Source organism: Eschrichtius robustus, chromosome 6 (genome assembly GCF_028021215.1).
Source record: "Eschrichtius robustus isolate mEscRob2 chromosome 6, mEscRob2.pri, whole genome shotgun sequence".
NCBI lineage: Eukaryota > Metazoa > Chordata > Mammalia > Artiodactyla > Eschrichtiidae > Eschrichtius > Eschrichtius robustus.
This window is the reverse complement of record NC_090829.1, coordinates 80,954,596-80,970,613: the sequence shown is the minus strand read 5'-3', so window position 1 is coordinate 80,970,613 and position 16,018 is coordinate 80,954,596. Positions and strand designations below refer to the sequence as shown.

At 37.0% G+C, this 16,018-nt stretch overlaps 1 protein-coding gene across 4 annotated transcripts in view; it reads left to right on the top strand.

Annotated features, from left to right (window-relative positions):
• CFAP91 (cilia and flagella associated protein 91) overlaps positions 1-16,018 on the top strand; it is a 137,546-nt gene that overhangs the window by 37,741 nt on the left and 83,787 nt on the right. For all 4 annotated transcript variants that reach the window (XR_011074319.1, XM_068546679.1, XM_068546681.1 and 1 more), the window contains exons 7-8: positions 10,732-10,909; positions 14,106-14,263. Coding sequence is in view for 3 of the 4 variants with exons in the window: in XM_068546679.1 (XP_068402780.1) it covers positions 10,732-10,909; positions 14,106-14,263 (336 nt within the window). In the remaining variant the exon portion in view is untranslated. The remainder of the gene's footprint in view (positions 1-10,731; positions 10,910-14,105; positions 14,264-16,018) is intronic.

Genomic DNA, 16,018 nt, shown 5'->3' with positions numbered 1-16,018 from the left:
AGTAGTTTGTATCTCTTAATCCCGTACCCCTGTCTCGCCCTCCCACCCCTTCCCTCTCCTCATTGGTATCCACTATTTTGTTTTCTATATCTGTGAGGTTGTTTCTGTTTTGTTATATACGCTCCTTTGTTTTATTTTTTAGATTCCACATGTAAGTGATAACATACACTATGTCTTTCTCCGTCTGGCTTATTTCACTGAGGATAATATGCTCTAGGTCCATCTACGTTGTTGCAAATGGCAGAAATTTATTCCTTTTTTATGGCTGAGTAAATTCCATTGTATATATACACCACATCTTCTTAATCCATTCACCTGTTGATGGATTCTTGGGTTGCTTCCATATCTTGGCTACTGTAAGTAATGCTGCTGTGAACATTGGGGTGCATGTATCTTTCCAAGTTAATGTTTTTGGGTTGTTTTTTTTGGGGGGGGGATATACCCAGGAGTGGAATTGCTGCATCATATGGTAGTTCTATTTTTAGTTTTTTGAGGAACCTCCTGTTTTCCATAGTGGCTGCATCAATTTTAATTTCTACCAGCAGTGTACAAGGGTTCCTATTTCTCTACATCCTTCCCAATGTTTGTTATTTGTAGACTTTTTGGTGATAGCCATTCTGACAGGTGTGAGGTGACATCTGATTGTGGTTTACATTTCTCTGATGATTAGTGATGTTGAGCATCTTTTCGTGTGCCTGTTGGCCATCTGTATGTCTTCTTTGGAAAAATGTCTCTTCAGCTCTTTTGTCCATTTTTTAATTGGGTTGTTTGGTTTTTAAGATATTGAGTTGTATGAGCTGTTTATATATTTTGATATTAACCACTTGTCAGTTATATCACTTGCAAATATTTTCTCCCCTTCAGTAGGTTGTCTTTTCATTTTGTCAGTGATTTCCTTTGCTGTGCAAAAGCTTTTGAGTTTAACCAGGTCCCATTTGTTTATTTTTGCTTTTGATTCCTTTGCCTTAGGAGACAGATCCAGAAGAATATGGCTGTGATTTATGTCAGAGTGTTCTGCCTATGTTTTCTTCTAGGAATTTTATGGTTTCAGGTCTTACACTTAGGTCTTTAGTCCATTTTGAGTTTATTTTGTATATGTTGTGAGAGAATGCTCTAATTTCATTCTTTTACATGTATCTGTCTCGTTTTCCCAGTACCATTTATTGAAGAGACTGTATTTTCTCCATTGTATATTCTTGCCTCCTTTGTCATAGATTAATTGATCATAGGAGTATGAGTTTATTTCTGAGTTCTCTATTCTGTTCCATTGATCTCTATATCTGTTTTTGTGCCAGTACCATGCTGTTTTCATTACTGTAGCTTTGTAGTATAGTCTGAAGTCAGGGAGCATGATACATCCAGCTTTGTTCTCTTTTCTCAAATTACTTTGGCAATTTGGAGTCTTTTGTGGTTTCATATGAATTTTAGGATTATTTGTTCTAGTTCTGTTGAAATGTCATGGGTATTATGTTAGGGATTGAATTAAATCTGTAGATTGCTTTGGGTGGTATGGACATTTTAACAATGTTAATTCTTCCAATCCAAAACACAGGATATTTTTCCATTTCTTGGTATCATTTCTAAATTCCTTCATCAGTGTTTTATAGTTTTTAGAGTATAGGTCTCTCACCTCCTTGGTTAAGTTTATTCTTAGTATTTTACTCTTTTTGATGGGATTTTGAATGGGATTTTTTTCTGTTTTGCTTTCTCTTTCTGATAGTTCATTGTTATTGTATAGAAAAGTAAAAGATTTCTGTGTATTAATCTTGTATCCTGCAACTTTGCTGAACTCATTTTTGGTTCTAATACCTTTTTGGGTATTAGACTTTGGGTTTTCTATATATAGTATCATGTCACGACTTTGGGTTTTCTATATATAGTATCATGTCATACACAAAGAGCAATAGTTTTACATCTTCCCTTCTAATTTGGATGCATTTTTTTTCTTGTCTGATTGCTGTGACTAGAACTTCCAATACTACATTAAATAGAAGTGGTGAGAGTGGGCATCCTTGTCTTTTTCTTATTTTAGAGTAAAGACTGAAAGCTTTTCACCTTTGAGTATGATGTTAGCTGTGAGTTTGTCATAAATGGCCTTTATTATGCTGAGATGTGCTCCCTCTATACCAACGTCAATGATAGTTTTTATCATGAATGGATTTTGAATTTTGTCAAATGCTTTTTCTGTATCTATTGAAATGATTGTGTGATTTTTCTCCTTCCTTTTGTTACTGTGGTGTATCACATTGATTGATTTGCAAACACTGAACCATCCTTGCATCCCTCAAATAAATCTCACTTGATCATGGTGTATGATCCTTTTTATATATTGTTGGATTCAGTTTGCTAATATTTTGTTGAGGATTTTTGTATCTATATTCATCAAAGATATTGGCCTGTAATCTTCTTTTTTTTTTGCAGCGTCTTTGTCTGGTTTTGATATCAGGGCAGTGGTAGCCTCATAGAATGAATTTGGGAGTGTTTCATTCTCTTCAAGTGTTTGGATTAGTTTGAGAAGGATATTATTAGCTCTTCTTTATATGTTTGGTAAAATTCCCCTGTGAAGATGACTGGTCCCGGATTTTTGTTTGGTAGGAGTTTTTTAAATTACAAATTCAATTTCACTACTAGTGATCTGTCTGTTGAGATGATCTTTTTCCTCCTCATTCAGTCTTGGAAGTTTGTGTGTTTCTAGAAATTTCTCCATTTCTTCTAGGTTGTCCAATTAGTTGGCTTATAACTGTTAGTAGTACTTTGTTATAAGTTTGTAAATCTCTGTGTTATTGGTTGTTACTTCTCCTCTTTTGCTTCTTGTTTTGTTTACCTGGGTCCTCTCTCTTTTCTTGTTAGCCTGGCTAAAGTTTTATCAATTTTGTTTATCTTTTCAAAGAACCAGTTCTTGGTTTCATTGATCTTTTCTAATTTTTTTTTTCTCTATTTATTTCCTCTCTGATTTTTATTATTTCCTTCCTTCTGCTGACTTTGGGCTTCGCTCTTCTTTTTCTAATTCCTTTAGGTGGTAGGTTAGGTTGTTTATTTGAGATTTTTCTTGTTTCTTGAGGAAGGCCTGTATTGCTACAAAATTCCCTTCTAGAACTGCTTTTGCTGCATCCCATAAATTTTCGGAAGGTTGTGTTTCCATTTTCATTTGTCAGGATATTTTCTGATTTTCTCTTTGATTTCTTCATTGATCCTTTGGTTTTTAGTAGCATGTTGTTTAGTCTCTACATGTGTGTGCTTTTCTCATTTTTCTTGCCATAATTGATTTTTAGTTTCATACTGTTGTGGTCAGAAAAAATGCTTGATATAATTTCTATTAGATTTGTTGAGACTTGTTTTATGGCCTAGTATGTGATCTATCCTGGAGAATATTCCATATGCACTTGAAAAGAATGTGTATTCTGCTGTTTTTGGATGGATGTACTGTAGATATCCATTAAGTCCAACATATGGTCTATTGTATCATTTAAGACCACTAATGCCTTATTGATTTTCTGTCTGGATGATCTGTCCAAAGATATAAGTAGGGTGTTAAAGTCCTCTACTATTGTTATATTACTGTCAATTTCTCCCTTTTGTCTGTTAATATTTGATTTATATATTTAGGTGCTCCAGTACTGGGTGCATATATGTTAACGAGTATAATATCCTCTCTTCTATTGATCTCTTTATCATTATATAATGCCCTTCTTTGTCTTTCTTTATAGCCTTTGTTTTAAAGTATATTTTGTCTGATATGAGTATTGCTACCCTCGTTTTCTTGTCGTTTCTGTTTCATGAAATATCTTTTTCCATCCTCTCACTTTCAGTCTCTGTGTGTCTTTAGTTCTGAAGTGAGTCTTTTGTAAGCAGCCTAGAGATGGGTCTTGCGTTTTTATCCATTCAGCCACCCTATGTCTTTTGATTGGAGCATTTAGTTCATCGACATTTAAAGTAATTGTTGATAGTTATGTACTTATTGCCATTTTGTTACTTGTTTTCTGGTTGTTTATGTAGGTCTTTCCTGTTCTTTTCTTCTTCTTTTAGTTTCTTTTTCTTCCTTTGTGGTTTGATGATTTTCTTTACTAGTATGCTTATGTTCCTTTCCTCTCCATTTCTGCGTATCTGTTGTAGGTTTTTGATTTGTGGTTACCATGGAATTCCTATATTATGACCTATAACTACATCTACTTGTTTTAAATGGTAGTAATTTAAGTTCACACCCATTCAAAATATCTACCTTTTTACTCCCCTCCTCCACATAGATTCTTACCTTTTATTATAGCCTTTTCTTTCCACTTACAGAAGACCCTTTAGCATTTCTTTTAGGGTAGGTTTAGTATTGATGAGCTCTATTAGTTTTTTTTTTTTTTTTTTTTAATGATGACTAACTTTCAGTTACTATTTTCTTAATGGGTCAGAATAGCTCAAAGTCAATAGCACTTTTATTTTATTTATTTTATTTTTTATTTATGGCTGTGTTGGGTCTTCGTTTCTGTGCGAGGGCTTTCTCTAGTTGCGGCAAGTGGGGGCCACTCTTCATCGCGGTGCACGGGCCTCTCACTATCGCGGCCTCTCTAGTTGCGGAGCACAGACTCCAGACGTGGAGGCTCAGTAGTTGTGGCTCACGGGCCCCGTTGCTCCGCGGCATGTGGGATCTTCCCAGACCAGGGCTTGAACCCGTGTCCCCTGCATTGGCAGGCAGATTCTCAACCACTGCGCCACCAGGGAAGCCCTCTAGTGTGTTTTTGATGTCAGTTATTGTATTCTTCAGTTCTAACTGGTTCTTTTTTATATTTTCTAGTTCCTTGTTAAAATTCTCACTCTGCTCATCTATTCTTTTCCCTAATTCAGCTCGCATTCTTATTACTAATGCTTTGAATTTTTTATCTTATAAATTGTTTATTTCTGTATCATTATTTTTTCCAGGGGTTTTTTCTTGCTCTTTCAATTGAGACGCATTCCTATGTCTTTTCATTTTGCTTAACTTTCTCTGTCTCTATGAATTTAGGTGAAACAGTTACCTACAGTGATCTTTAATGGGTGGGCTTATGTACAAGTGTCCCTATATAGTCTGCATGTGCCCAGTGCCTTTGGTGGGAGAGCTAGATTTGACGTGAACAGAAGTCATTTGTTTACTCAGGGTGTGCTGGCAGCTATCAACTTGGTAGGAGGTAGGGTTGGAGATGGAGGGGATAGGGCCATAGCCAGGTGTGAGGCAGGCCTTCCTCTCTGCTCAGTGGCCATCACTGCCCTATTGGGGCAGGGTCATCTCCCAAGTTGCTGGAGCAGAAACCCTAGGTTCAGCAATCAAATCTTGTAGTATTTTATTTATTTATTTATTTATTTTTATATGAACACCATTGAATTGTACACTTTATTTATTATTTATTTATTTATTTATGGTCGTGTTGGGTCTTCGTTGTTGTGTGCAGGCTTTCTCTAGTTGCAGTGAGCGGGGGCTACAGTTTGTTGTGGTGTGCGGGCTTCTCATTGTCGTGGCTTCTCTTGTTGCAGAACACGGGCTCTAGGTGCACAGGCTTCAGTAGTTGTGGCACGTGGGCTCAGTAGTTGTGGCTTGCGGGCTCTAGAGCACAGGCTCAGTAGTTGTGGCACATGGGCTTCGTTGCTCCGCAGCATGTGGGATATCCCCGGACCAGGGCTCAAACCCGTGTCCCCTGCGTTGGCAGGTGGATTCTTAACCACTGTGCCACCAGGGAAGCCCTCTTGTAGTATTTTAAAAAGATGACTTATCATAGTCAAATGTGTTAATTGTACAAAATCAAGTTTAGTACAATATCAGAAAACTAACCAATGCATTTTACCATTTTAACAGAAAATGTCAGAAAAATGCTTCTATAGGTGCAGGAAAAGTACTGTTCGATAACATTCAACATGAATTCATGTTATAAACTCTAAAGAAGCTGAGATCAGAAGGAAATTTTAGTAACTTAATAAAGGTTATCTTCGATAAACATAATACTAAAGGTGAGACTTGAGAAGCTTTACCCTTAAAATAAAGAAAAAGACAGTGATTCCTTTATCACCACTATTATTTAGCAATGCAGAGAAGATCCTAGCCCAGAGCATATTAAACTAGGCTATGACCCATCACCCACAGGGACATTTGGAAACCTGGGTGGTATTTTTGTATGTAATAGTGATGAGACAAATGGGTTGGGTTTGGGGGAGGTAGGCTGGCATGGATACTAAACATCTTGCCCTGCATGGGGCAGTTTCATCCAACAATTAATTGTTTGCCCAATATGACAATAATAGTATCCTGATAGGGAAATAATTGAGTCAGTGCAGTAAGATAAGAAGAATTAGGTATGAGGATTAGAAAGAAGAAGCAAAACTATATTTGCAGACAATGTACTCATATAGAAAAATCAAATGAAATAAATTATCAGAACTAAGAACCTCAGTTTAATAAGGTATCCTATTATGAAACCAATATACAAATATTGGTAATTTTTGTATGTATGAGCAATATGTAATTAGAAATATTATTGAAAAATCATATTTTTAATAGCAACAAATAACAAAGTCCCAGGAAAGCACTTAATAAAACATGCACAAGGCATTTATGGAGAAAAATATAAATTGTTCCTTAAGCACATACACAAAGATTTGACAAAAAAAGAGGAACATCATGTTTATAAATGGGAAGACTCATGCTTGAATAAGTATTATTTCTCTCACAAGTATTTTATATCTTCAAGCAATTCTAATCCAAATCTCTACTCGCAGTATAACCATGTATGTAAATCAGCATCTTTTCTCTTCCCAGAAATTATACAAAAGCAACAAGCCCAACTCCAAAAGAACAACTCCCAAGAACAAATTCCATTCTCAGTGAAACTCACATATATATGAGTCTTTGAACCACTAAATACTTGTAAGGACTGTGAAAAGCAGCTGAGACTAGGTAGCATGGACTGTGGAAGAGGGTCAGGAGAATCTCAGAAAGCTTGAGAAAAAATATGCTTTGTGGAGACAAATTTGGCAATATTCAGAAATATTTTAAATGATTGTATTTTGTGATTAGTTGCTAGGCTCTAGATCCTTCTAAGGTTCCTAGAGAAATTCATACATGGGCATAATGAGACCAGTATTAGATGTTTGTTGCAGCATTATTATGTGTAATCAAAAAATTAGAACCAATCTAAATGTCAATTTGAGCAGATAGCTTAAATTGTGGTAGAGTCCTACAATGGAAGAAAGAAATTACGTCTCTATATATCGGCATGGCCAGATTCCCAAAACAAAGCTGAATAAAAAAGCGAGTAACAGAATATTTATAGTAAAATATCACATATGTAAATATTAAATTAAAAATATACTATATTTTGTTTATGTATAGTTCTTTTTCCTAGCTTTATTTAGACATAATTGACATGTAACATTGTGTAAATTTAAGATGTACTACATGATGATTTGGTACACATATATATTTCAAAATGATTACCACAATAAGGTTAGTTAACACATCCATCACCCCACATATTTACTGTGTGTGTGTGTGTGTGTGTGTGTGTGTGTGTGTGTGTGTGGTGAGAACATTTAAGATTCACTCTTAGGAACTTTCAAGTATACAATACAGTTTTGTTAAGTGTAGTCAGCATGCTGTACATTAGCTCTCCAGAATTTATTCATCTTATCACTGAAAGTTTGTACCCTTTGACCACTTTCACCCATTTCTCCCACCACTTTGCCCCTGGCAACCACCAGTGTACTCTCTGTTTCTATGAATTCAGTTTTTTAGATTCCAGATATAATGAGATTATACAGTATTTATCTGTTTCTGACTGACTTATTTTGCTTAGCATAATGCCCTCAAGTTTCATCCATGTTATCACAAATGGCAGGATTCTCTTCTTTTTTTGTGACTATATATATATATATATATATATATATATATCACTTTATATATATATATCACTTTATTTATCCATTCATCTGCCAATAGACACTTAAGCTGTTTCCACGTCTTGACTATTGTAAATAATGCTGCAGTGAACATGGGGTGTAGATACCTCTTTGATGTAGTGATTTCATTTCCTTCAGCTATATACCCAGAAGGAAAATTGCTCGATCATATGGTAGTTCTATTTTTAATTTTTTAAGGAACCTCTATGGAATTCTTATGGAACTATTTGCCATAATGACTGTACCAATTTACATTCCCCCCAACAGTGCACAAAGGTTTCCTTTTCTCCACATCCTTGCCAGCACTTGTTATTGCTTGTCTTTGTGTGTGTGTGTGTGTGTGTGGGGTAAGAAGTAGATTTATTAATATCCTTTGTAAAGAGGTTGCAGGAAAATGGGGCTTGAAGAGGGTGGTCATGTCCCAGGTCTCGGGTGAGTTCCTGGGACAGGCCCCCAAGTGAGGGTCCTTGGCTTCGCACAAGAAAGAATTAAACCATAGTAAAATGAAAGCAGAGATACACATTCCATAGGCAGAATGCAGTCCATCTTGGAAGAGGAGAGCGTCCTTTCTCTTCTTTTTGATAATAGCCATTCTAACAGGCATGAGGTGATATCTCACTGTAGTTTTGATTTGCAATTCCCTGATGATTAGTGATGTTGAACACCTTTTCATGTACCTGTTAGGCATCTCTATATCTTTTTTGGGAAAATGTCTATTCAGGTCTTTTACCCATTTTAAAATCACATTGTTTTTTGTTTTGAGTAATATCTGTTCCTAATATATTTAGAATATAACCCCTTATCAGATATATGGTTTGCAAATGTTTTTGCCCATTTCATAGGTTGCTTTTTCATTTTGTTGATTGTTTCTTTTGCTGTGTAGAAGATTTTTGGTTTGATGTAGTCCAATTTGTTTATTTTTGTTTTTGTTGCTTGTGCTTTTGGTGTCATATCCAAAATATCATTGCCAAGACTAATATCAAGGAGCTTTTCCCTTATCTTTTCTTCTAAGCGTTTTACATTTAAGTCTTTAATCCATTTCAAGTTAATTTTTGTGAAAAATGTAAGATAAGGGTCCAGTTTCATTCTTCTGCATGTGAATACCCAGTTTTTCCAGCACCACTTACTGAAGAGACTGTCTTTTCCCTATTGACTATTTTTGACTTCCTTGTCAAATATTAGTTGACTACACATGCATGGGTTTACTTCTGGCTCTTTATTCTGTTCCGTCGCTCTGTGTGTCTGTTTTTATGCCAGTACTATACTGTTCTGATTACTGTAGCTTTGTAATATAGTTTGAAATCAGGAAGTGTTTCTTCCAATTTTGTTTTCTTAACACTGCTTTGGCTATATGGGTCTTTTATGGTTACATGTAAATTTTAGGATTGTTTTTTCTATTTCTGTGAAAAACACCACTGGAATCTTGATAGGGATGTATCTATGGATGGCTTTGGGTAGCAGGGGCATTTTAAAAATATTAGTTCTTCCAATCCATGAACATGGGATATATATATATATTTTTACTTGTGTCTTCTTCAATTTTTTTCATCAATGTTTTAATAGTTTTCACTGTATAGATCTTTCACCTCCTTGGTTAAATTTATTCCTAAGAATTTTATTGTTTTTGATACTATCGTAAATGGAATAGTTTTATTTCTTTTATAGATATTGTTAGTGTGTATAAATACAACTGATTTTCATGTATTGATTTTGTATCCTGCAACTTTATTTATTTATTAGTTCTAACAGCTTTTTGATAAGAGTCTTTAGAGTTTTCTCCACATAAGATCATGTCATCTGCAAACGGAGATGATTTTACTTCTTCCTTTCTGATTTGCATGCCTTTTTAAAAAAATTATTTATTTATTTATTTTTGGCTGTGTTGGGTCTTCATTGCTGCGTGTGGGCTTTCTCTAGTTGTGGCGAGCGGGGACTACTCTTCCTTGTGGTGTGCGGGCTTCTCATTGAGGTGGCTTCTCTTGTTGTGGAGCATGGGCTTTAGGCACGCAGGCTTCAGTAGTTGCAGCACTTGGGCTCAGTAGTTGTGGCTTTCAGGCTCTAGAGCGCAGGCTCAGTAGTTGTGGCACACGGGCTTAGTTGTTCCGCGGCATGTGGGATCTTCCTGGACCAGGGATCAAACCCATGTCCCCTGCATTGGCAGGCGGATTCTTAACCACTGCGCCACCAGGAAAGCCCTCTTTTTTTTTTTTTTGCTTGATTTCTCTGGCTAGGGCTTCCGGTTTTATGTAAATAGGAGTGGTGAGAGAATGCACCATTTTCTTTTTCCTGATCTTAGAGGAAAAGCTTTCAGCCTTTCACTGTTGAGTATGATATTAGCTGTGGGCTGGTCTGTATAGTTCATGTTTGTTTCATATTTGTTTTTATTAGAGGGGGAGTATAGTGTAATACATAAGACCATAAGGGTCAGATTGCCATTTGCAAATTCTGAGTTTCACCACGTACTAACTATGACCTTTCTGCAAGTTATTTTGCAAGTTATATTTCTTTGTATTTCAAAATACGGATTTTTCCAATATAGGACATTCCAAGGTGTGATTATTTCATAATCACCTAATATCTTCAAATACTTTCTAGCATCTTACATGTAAGTAAAATGTCTTCTGGCTGAATTGTTAACAAGAGACAGTGCAGGGCAGATAATAAACTCTGAGGCACATCTGGAGATGTATCCTGATATCATTTCATCCTGTCATAGCCCTTGAATTTAAAGAGGACAGGAACTGAAAGGGAGTAAATTAAGTACTGGTAGGTACATGAGTTTGTCTGTGTGTTTCTAAAGTGTTCTGCTTCATCTTCCAGGTCGAGGTCTCCCGGCAGGACAAGCTGAGGTAGAGATGATAGAACGTGCCCGGGAGAAGCGTGCTTGGGAAGCCACTCTCCCCCCTCTGAGTGACACCTCCCAGTTTGAGAAGAGGAGGAGGATGATGAATGCCATGGAGAGGAAGGAGTGGGCCTTCAGAGAGCAGGAGATCGAAAAGTAGGTTCTTAATCACCCAGATAATTGCTTCGGCACAGATGGGATTAATGTTAATACTTTTAACCTATAGAGCATTTTCCCAAATGTATGGGTTTAAAAGCAATCCTTAATCTGTAGTTAGGAAATTGGACTTCAGGAGCAATAGCTCTATAATTTTCTCTCCAATAATATAAAAATGTATAATGCCTCCTTTGTGTGTGTAGTTCAGTGTGGAACCCAAATTAAAACAATTCCTCAAGGCATCTCTGATTCTTCTCTTCCCTTTTCTCTTTAGGGTCTTACCTAGAATCCCACTGATTTCTGCAAAATGTCTTTCAAACTGTCCCTTTCTGTTCATTCCCAGTGCCACGGTCCCTAGACTTTGGCCCTCTTCCTATCCATCAAACAGCCTCCTGGCTGACCCCATCTCTTTCCCCCTGGTACTGGATTCACCGTCAGTACACCTTGGGTTCTAGCTATAGCCAATGAGGCATTTTTCTGTTTAAAAGACAAACAGTGGAACTTTTCAATTAAGAGATGAGCTCATAGTACGTAAGTAATAATATGCTAAGGTATTTCTGGTTGAATTTTCAGTCATTTTAACTGATGTATTTTCAGTAATGAGGTTGTCTCTGGAATATGTAGAAATGATGAGGACCAAAAAATTACAGCTCCCTAGCAAAAAGGAAAGGAAGGGAAGTTTGAGGGTGCCATTTGTTCCAGGCTGTGCTGAGGTACTTCATTGCTCACAGCAGTACTACCAAGCCCCTGACAGTGTGCTTACACGCAAGCAAGCTAGGGACCAATAGAGTTAGGGATTCAGTGTGGTTCTGAATTCAGAATATGTTTATCTTTTTGCAACACCTTCTGATTAACCCTGAATGCAGACTGTGATGTTTGGTAAAAGCTTGCAATTTAATAGAAAATCGTGTTTGGGGCAGAGTAGGTGTCACATACCCAATCCTGTCTGCAGAAATTTAAATTTATTGCTGCAATTTGAAGAGGAATATTCTTGTCAGAAGGACATTAAGAATATTACAAATGTATCTGGCCAGAATGAAGATATCACCTGAGAACATGAGTACTTTGGTTAAACTGAGGTTAATTTTAATAAATATATTTTGAGTCCCACCTCAGGACTGGAAACAGGAAACTGCTTTACCCTGACAGAGCTTCTTATGGACCATTGGAACAGGGGGTGAGGGGTGGAAGGGGGGCAGGTGGGTGGGGATGGAGTGAAAGACCTTCAAACCAATAACTCGCAGGCAGGATCTTCAGGTGATGTGCTGCTCTATACACAAAGAGCTAGGGGAACCCAGGCAGGAGAACAGTTAGTTCTGTTTGAGATGGGTAGATATTTGGGAAAATTACTGAGATGAGGTAGCTTCTGAGCTGTATGTTGAAGGATGAGTAAAAAGCTATCAGGCAGATGATAATATCGATGATGATGATGGTGATGGAGATGATAATGATGATATTCATAAAGCATTCAGCACTTACAGAGTGCTTATTTCATGCTTGAGCTAAGTTCTAAGCCAGTAGTTCTCAGAGTGTGGTCCACAGATGAGTAGCATCAGCACTTACCTGGGAACTTGTTAAAAATGAAAATTCTCAGGTTCCATCCCAGACCTACTGAATCAGGGAGCGGGGCACAGCAATTTGTGTCATAGCAAGTCCTCCAGGTTATCTGATGTATGCTCAAGTTTGAGAACTACTGTTCTAGCATGTTGTGTACATTCACTCATTTAACGTTCACAACAACCTTAGGGGATGGATACTATTATTACGTCCATTTTATGACTGAAGAGGCTGAGGTAAGTGATGAAGTTGAGAATTGAACCTAGGATTTCCAACTCTATAAAGAAAGGGGACTGTTGGTGTGTGCTTATTTTTAAAAATGCCTACCTCCCTGTATTTACTTGTCACTGTTTCCCTACCCTCCCATGTGTATTCACTTTGAGAACCTCCACCAGTATAACATGTTTGCCCTGTCTCTAGTCCTTTTGAGTAGAATATTCAGCTCTCTCTGCTGAGGCCGCACTTCTCCCTTGTCAATGTGGCAAATCTCAACCCTTGTTTATCCTCAAGTGCTGGGTTAATGACTCCTGAAGGAAGGCTTCCCCACCATCCCCCTCCTTCCCTTTGATCAACTGGGAATAGTGCTAGAAGAGGCGCTCTGCCATTTCTTCTCCCACAGGAGTCTTTTCATTCTTTTGGGCTGGTATGTATTTCCCTGTGTTGTAAATGTTGGTTTATATGCCTACTCCACTAGAACAGTGCTTCTTGAGACAACATATTTTATCTTGTTCACCATTGTTTATTCCCTGCCTGGCATAAATATTTGACAAATGAGTGACTGAATAAATTACTGTGTAAATTTTTAAGAGTAAAATATTCAAATCTCCATTTTAGAAAGGAAAATCTTGACCGCTATGTGGAACAAAGATTGAAAGGAGGAAAGACTAGACTAACAACCAGAGTCCAAGTCAGGAGAGAGGTGACAAAGACATGGGCTAGGGAACAGATGTAAGAAGTGTTTTAGAGAAGGAATCATTAGAGGAGGGAAGAAGGTAAGAGAAGGGGTAGATTTCTGGGGGAATAAAATGAGTGAGGTTTTTTTGAGGTTGTCAGGGGATATAGCTGGAGATTCAAGTAGATAGAAGTTCTAGTTCAGAAATACCTGGGCTGAAGTACAAATTTTGAAGTCATATGTACACATAAGCAAGGTAGTCCTGGGAGAACAAGGTGAAGGTGAGGGGAAGGGAAGCGAAGAATGATTATCTATATGTGTCAGCTGCTGGCATTTTCACATTCACCACTTAAGGCTGCATGCCACAACCTCATTTTCTCTCACTCCTATTACTTAACCCTCCAGCAATACCAGTCGACCTGGAACTGTGCACAAACATTCTGCTGTTCACTTAGGCCCATCTGCCTGGAGAGCCCTTTTTTACCCCATCTACCTAGCAAACTCTTTTTTGTCCTTCAGAACTACACCCATACATATTCCTCTTATACAGAGACTCACTATTGAGTTGCCACCCCAAACCCCCAATTCATTTGTCACACTTTTGCCAGAGTGGTCTTTTTAAGATACATGAATATGATAGCAGCCCAAAGAGAAGCTTCTGTTTATGGCAAGTGTTCCCTTTCTCTGTAGTAGAGCACCCTATTTGAGAGATTGTAGACTTCTTTATGTTTTGTGATTTACTTGAAGACTGCAGGAGATTCGCCTGGAAGTTCTAAAAGAGCTGCTGAAGAAGCGTGATGAGAATCAAAATGAAGTAAACATGGCTTGCTTGAATGCCCAGTGGTCTAAACTTCAGGAGGTGAAGGAGGCAAAGTTGGCACAGATTCACCGCACACATGTATCAGGTGATGGTGCAGTATGAACCGTGAAGAGAATGGAAAAGTTGGCTCTGCTTTGGGTCTTTGACCAAACCTGACTTAACTGTGATATAATTCTTTTTTGGTCCTAGTGTTGTTTAATAGATAAGGAACAGGAGATGAGTTATTTCTCAAAAGTAGAAGGGTGGAGGAAAATTCCTCACTAAGAAAATCAAGTAATGATGTTCTAACAGGTAGTCAAGTTATTGACATTATGGGGCGTGTGTGTAGGTGTTGGGCTCCCCATATTCATGGGCTGAGGCCCTGGATAGAGAGCCCTGTTTCTCAACCTTTTTTTCATTGTTTCCACTAAAAAAGACATTCAGACATCTTTTTTCCAATTCATCCCCCTGCCATGAAATTTTAATACCACAGGTATACTGTATATCTGTTATGTACTATAAATATATCTGTACTTTATACATAAAAAGAGGAGTCAGTGGAGGATTAAGAATAACTAAATAAAAAAATTTAAATTAAAATTTAAATTAAGAAAATTTAACTTATTAGCATTTAGCTTTATTTGCTGTATTTGCTTAGTGACTTTTAATATAATTAACTTATAAAAGTTGTAATGCATCGCTTATATATGCAAATTAGCAATTTATACACATAATAATAGCAATGTAATCACATTAAAAATTATTCAAAATATTTTTCCTAGCAAAACAATTACAAAAAGTTAAGTTAATTCCTTAAAAATTATTTTTAGTGAACTTTTAAACTTTTTTTTTTTTTTTTTTTAAACTTTTTCTTGATGTGAGAAAATAACTTTTAACTTAACTAGCTGCACCTATGCATTTAGATACTGTCAACATTTTTTCTTTTCAGTAGTTGACATAACTAGTGATGGGTTGACTTACTTTTTTTTTTTTTTTTTTTTTTTTACTCCTCCTGTCCCTCTCTCTTGCCCTCTGGGATCACCTTCCCAAATAAACTACCTGTACGCATGCCTTTGTCTCAGGTTCTGCCTGTGGGGGAACCCAGGCTAAGGCACAACTCAAATGTCACTTCCTCAGGGGAGACCTTCAAGGACCCCTGCCCCCAGATAAGTCAGGTCCCTGTTATCTGTTCTCACTGTTATATGCCCCTGAATTTTTGTGTGTGTGTGAGAAAATGACTTTTTACTTAACTAGGTGCTAGGTATGCATTTAGATATGGTCAACAGTTTTTTCTTTTCAGTACTAGATATAACCAATGATGGGTTGACTAATTTTTATAAATAACTATTAAAATGTAAACTATTTTTATGTAATTATGAAATCCCAAGTCACACACAGAAGCACTGAGGATCAAATATAAATAACATCCAAAAGGCAGCAGTGGCAAGTGCAACCACCTCTTTCAATTGTGACTTCAAAATCTCATAATATTGTTTTACACCCATTGAGTGCATGATGTAGAGCCTTCAAAAGGGGATGGGTCTGTGATGGGATTGAAAGAAAAGGAACAGGTGGAAGTAGTAAGCCTGACTCCTTAGATGAGTAAACTCCTACTGTGTACAGCTGAGACTGCCAAACAATTCTGAAATCTATAAGCTTGGATATATTCTGACTTATTCTGGTGTTAACCAAGATGGACAGAAATTTTTGAAGAACCTGTAGTCTTCCTTCCCTTTTAATTATTCTCTTAGGAGAGAATAATTCCCTCAGTCTCTATTGAACACATATTTTTCAGTTACTTTGAGTTTCTCTCATTCATTTGACAAACTTTCATTGAATACCTCTTTCTGGCCCAGAGCTT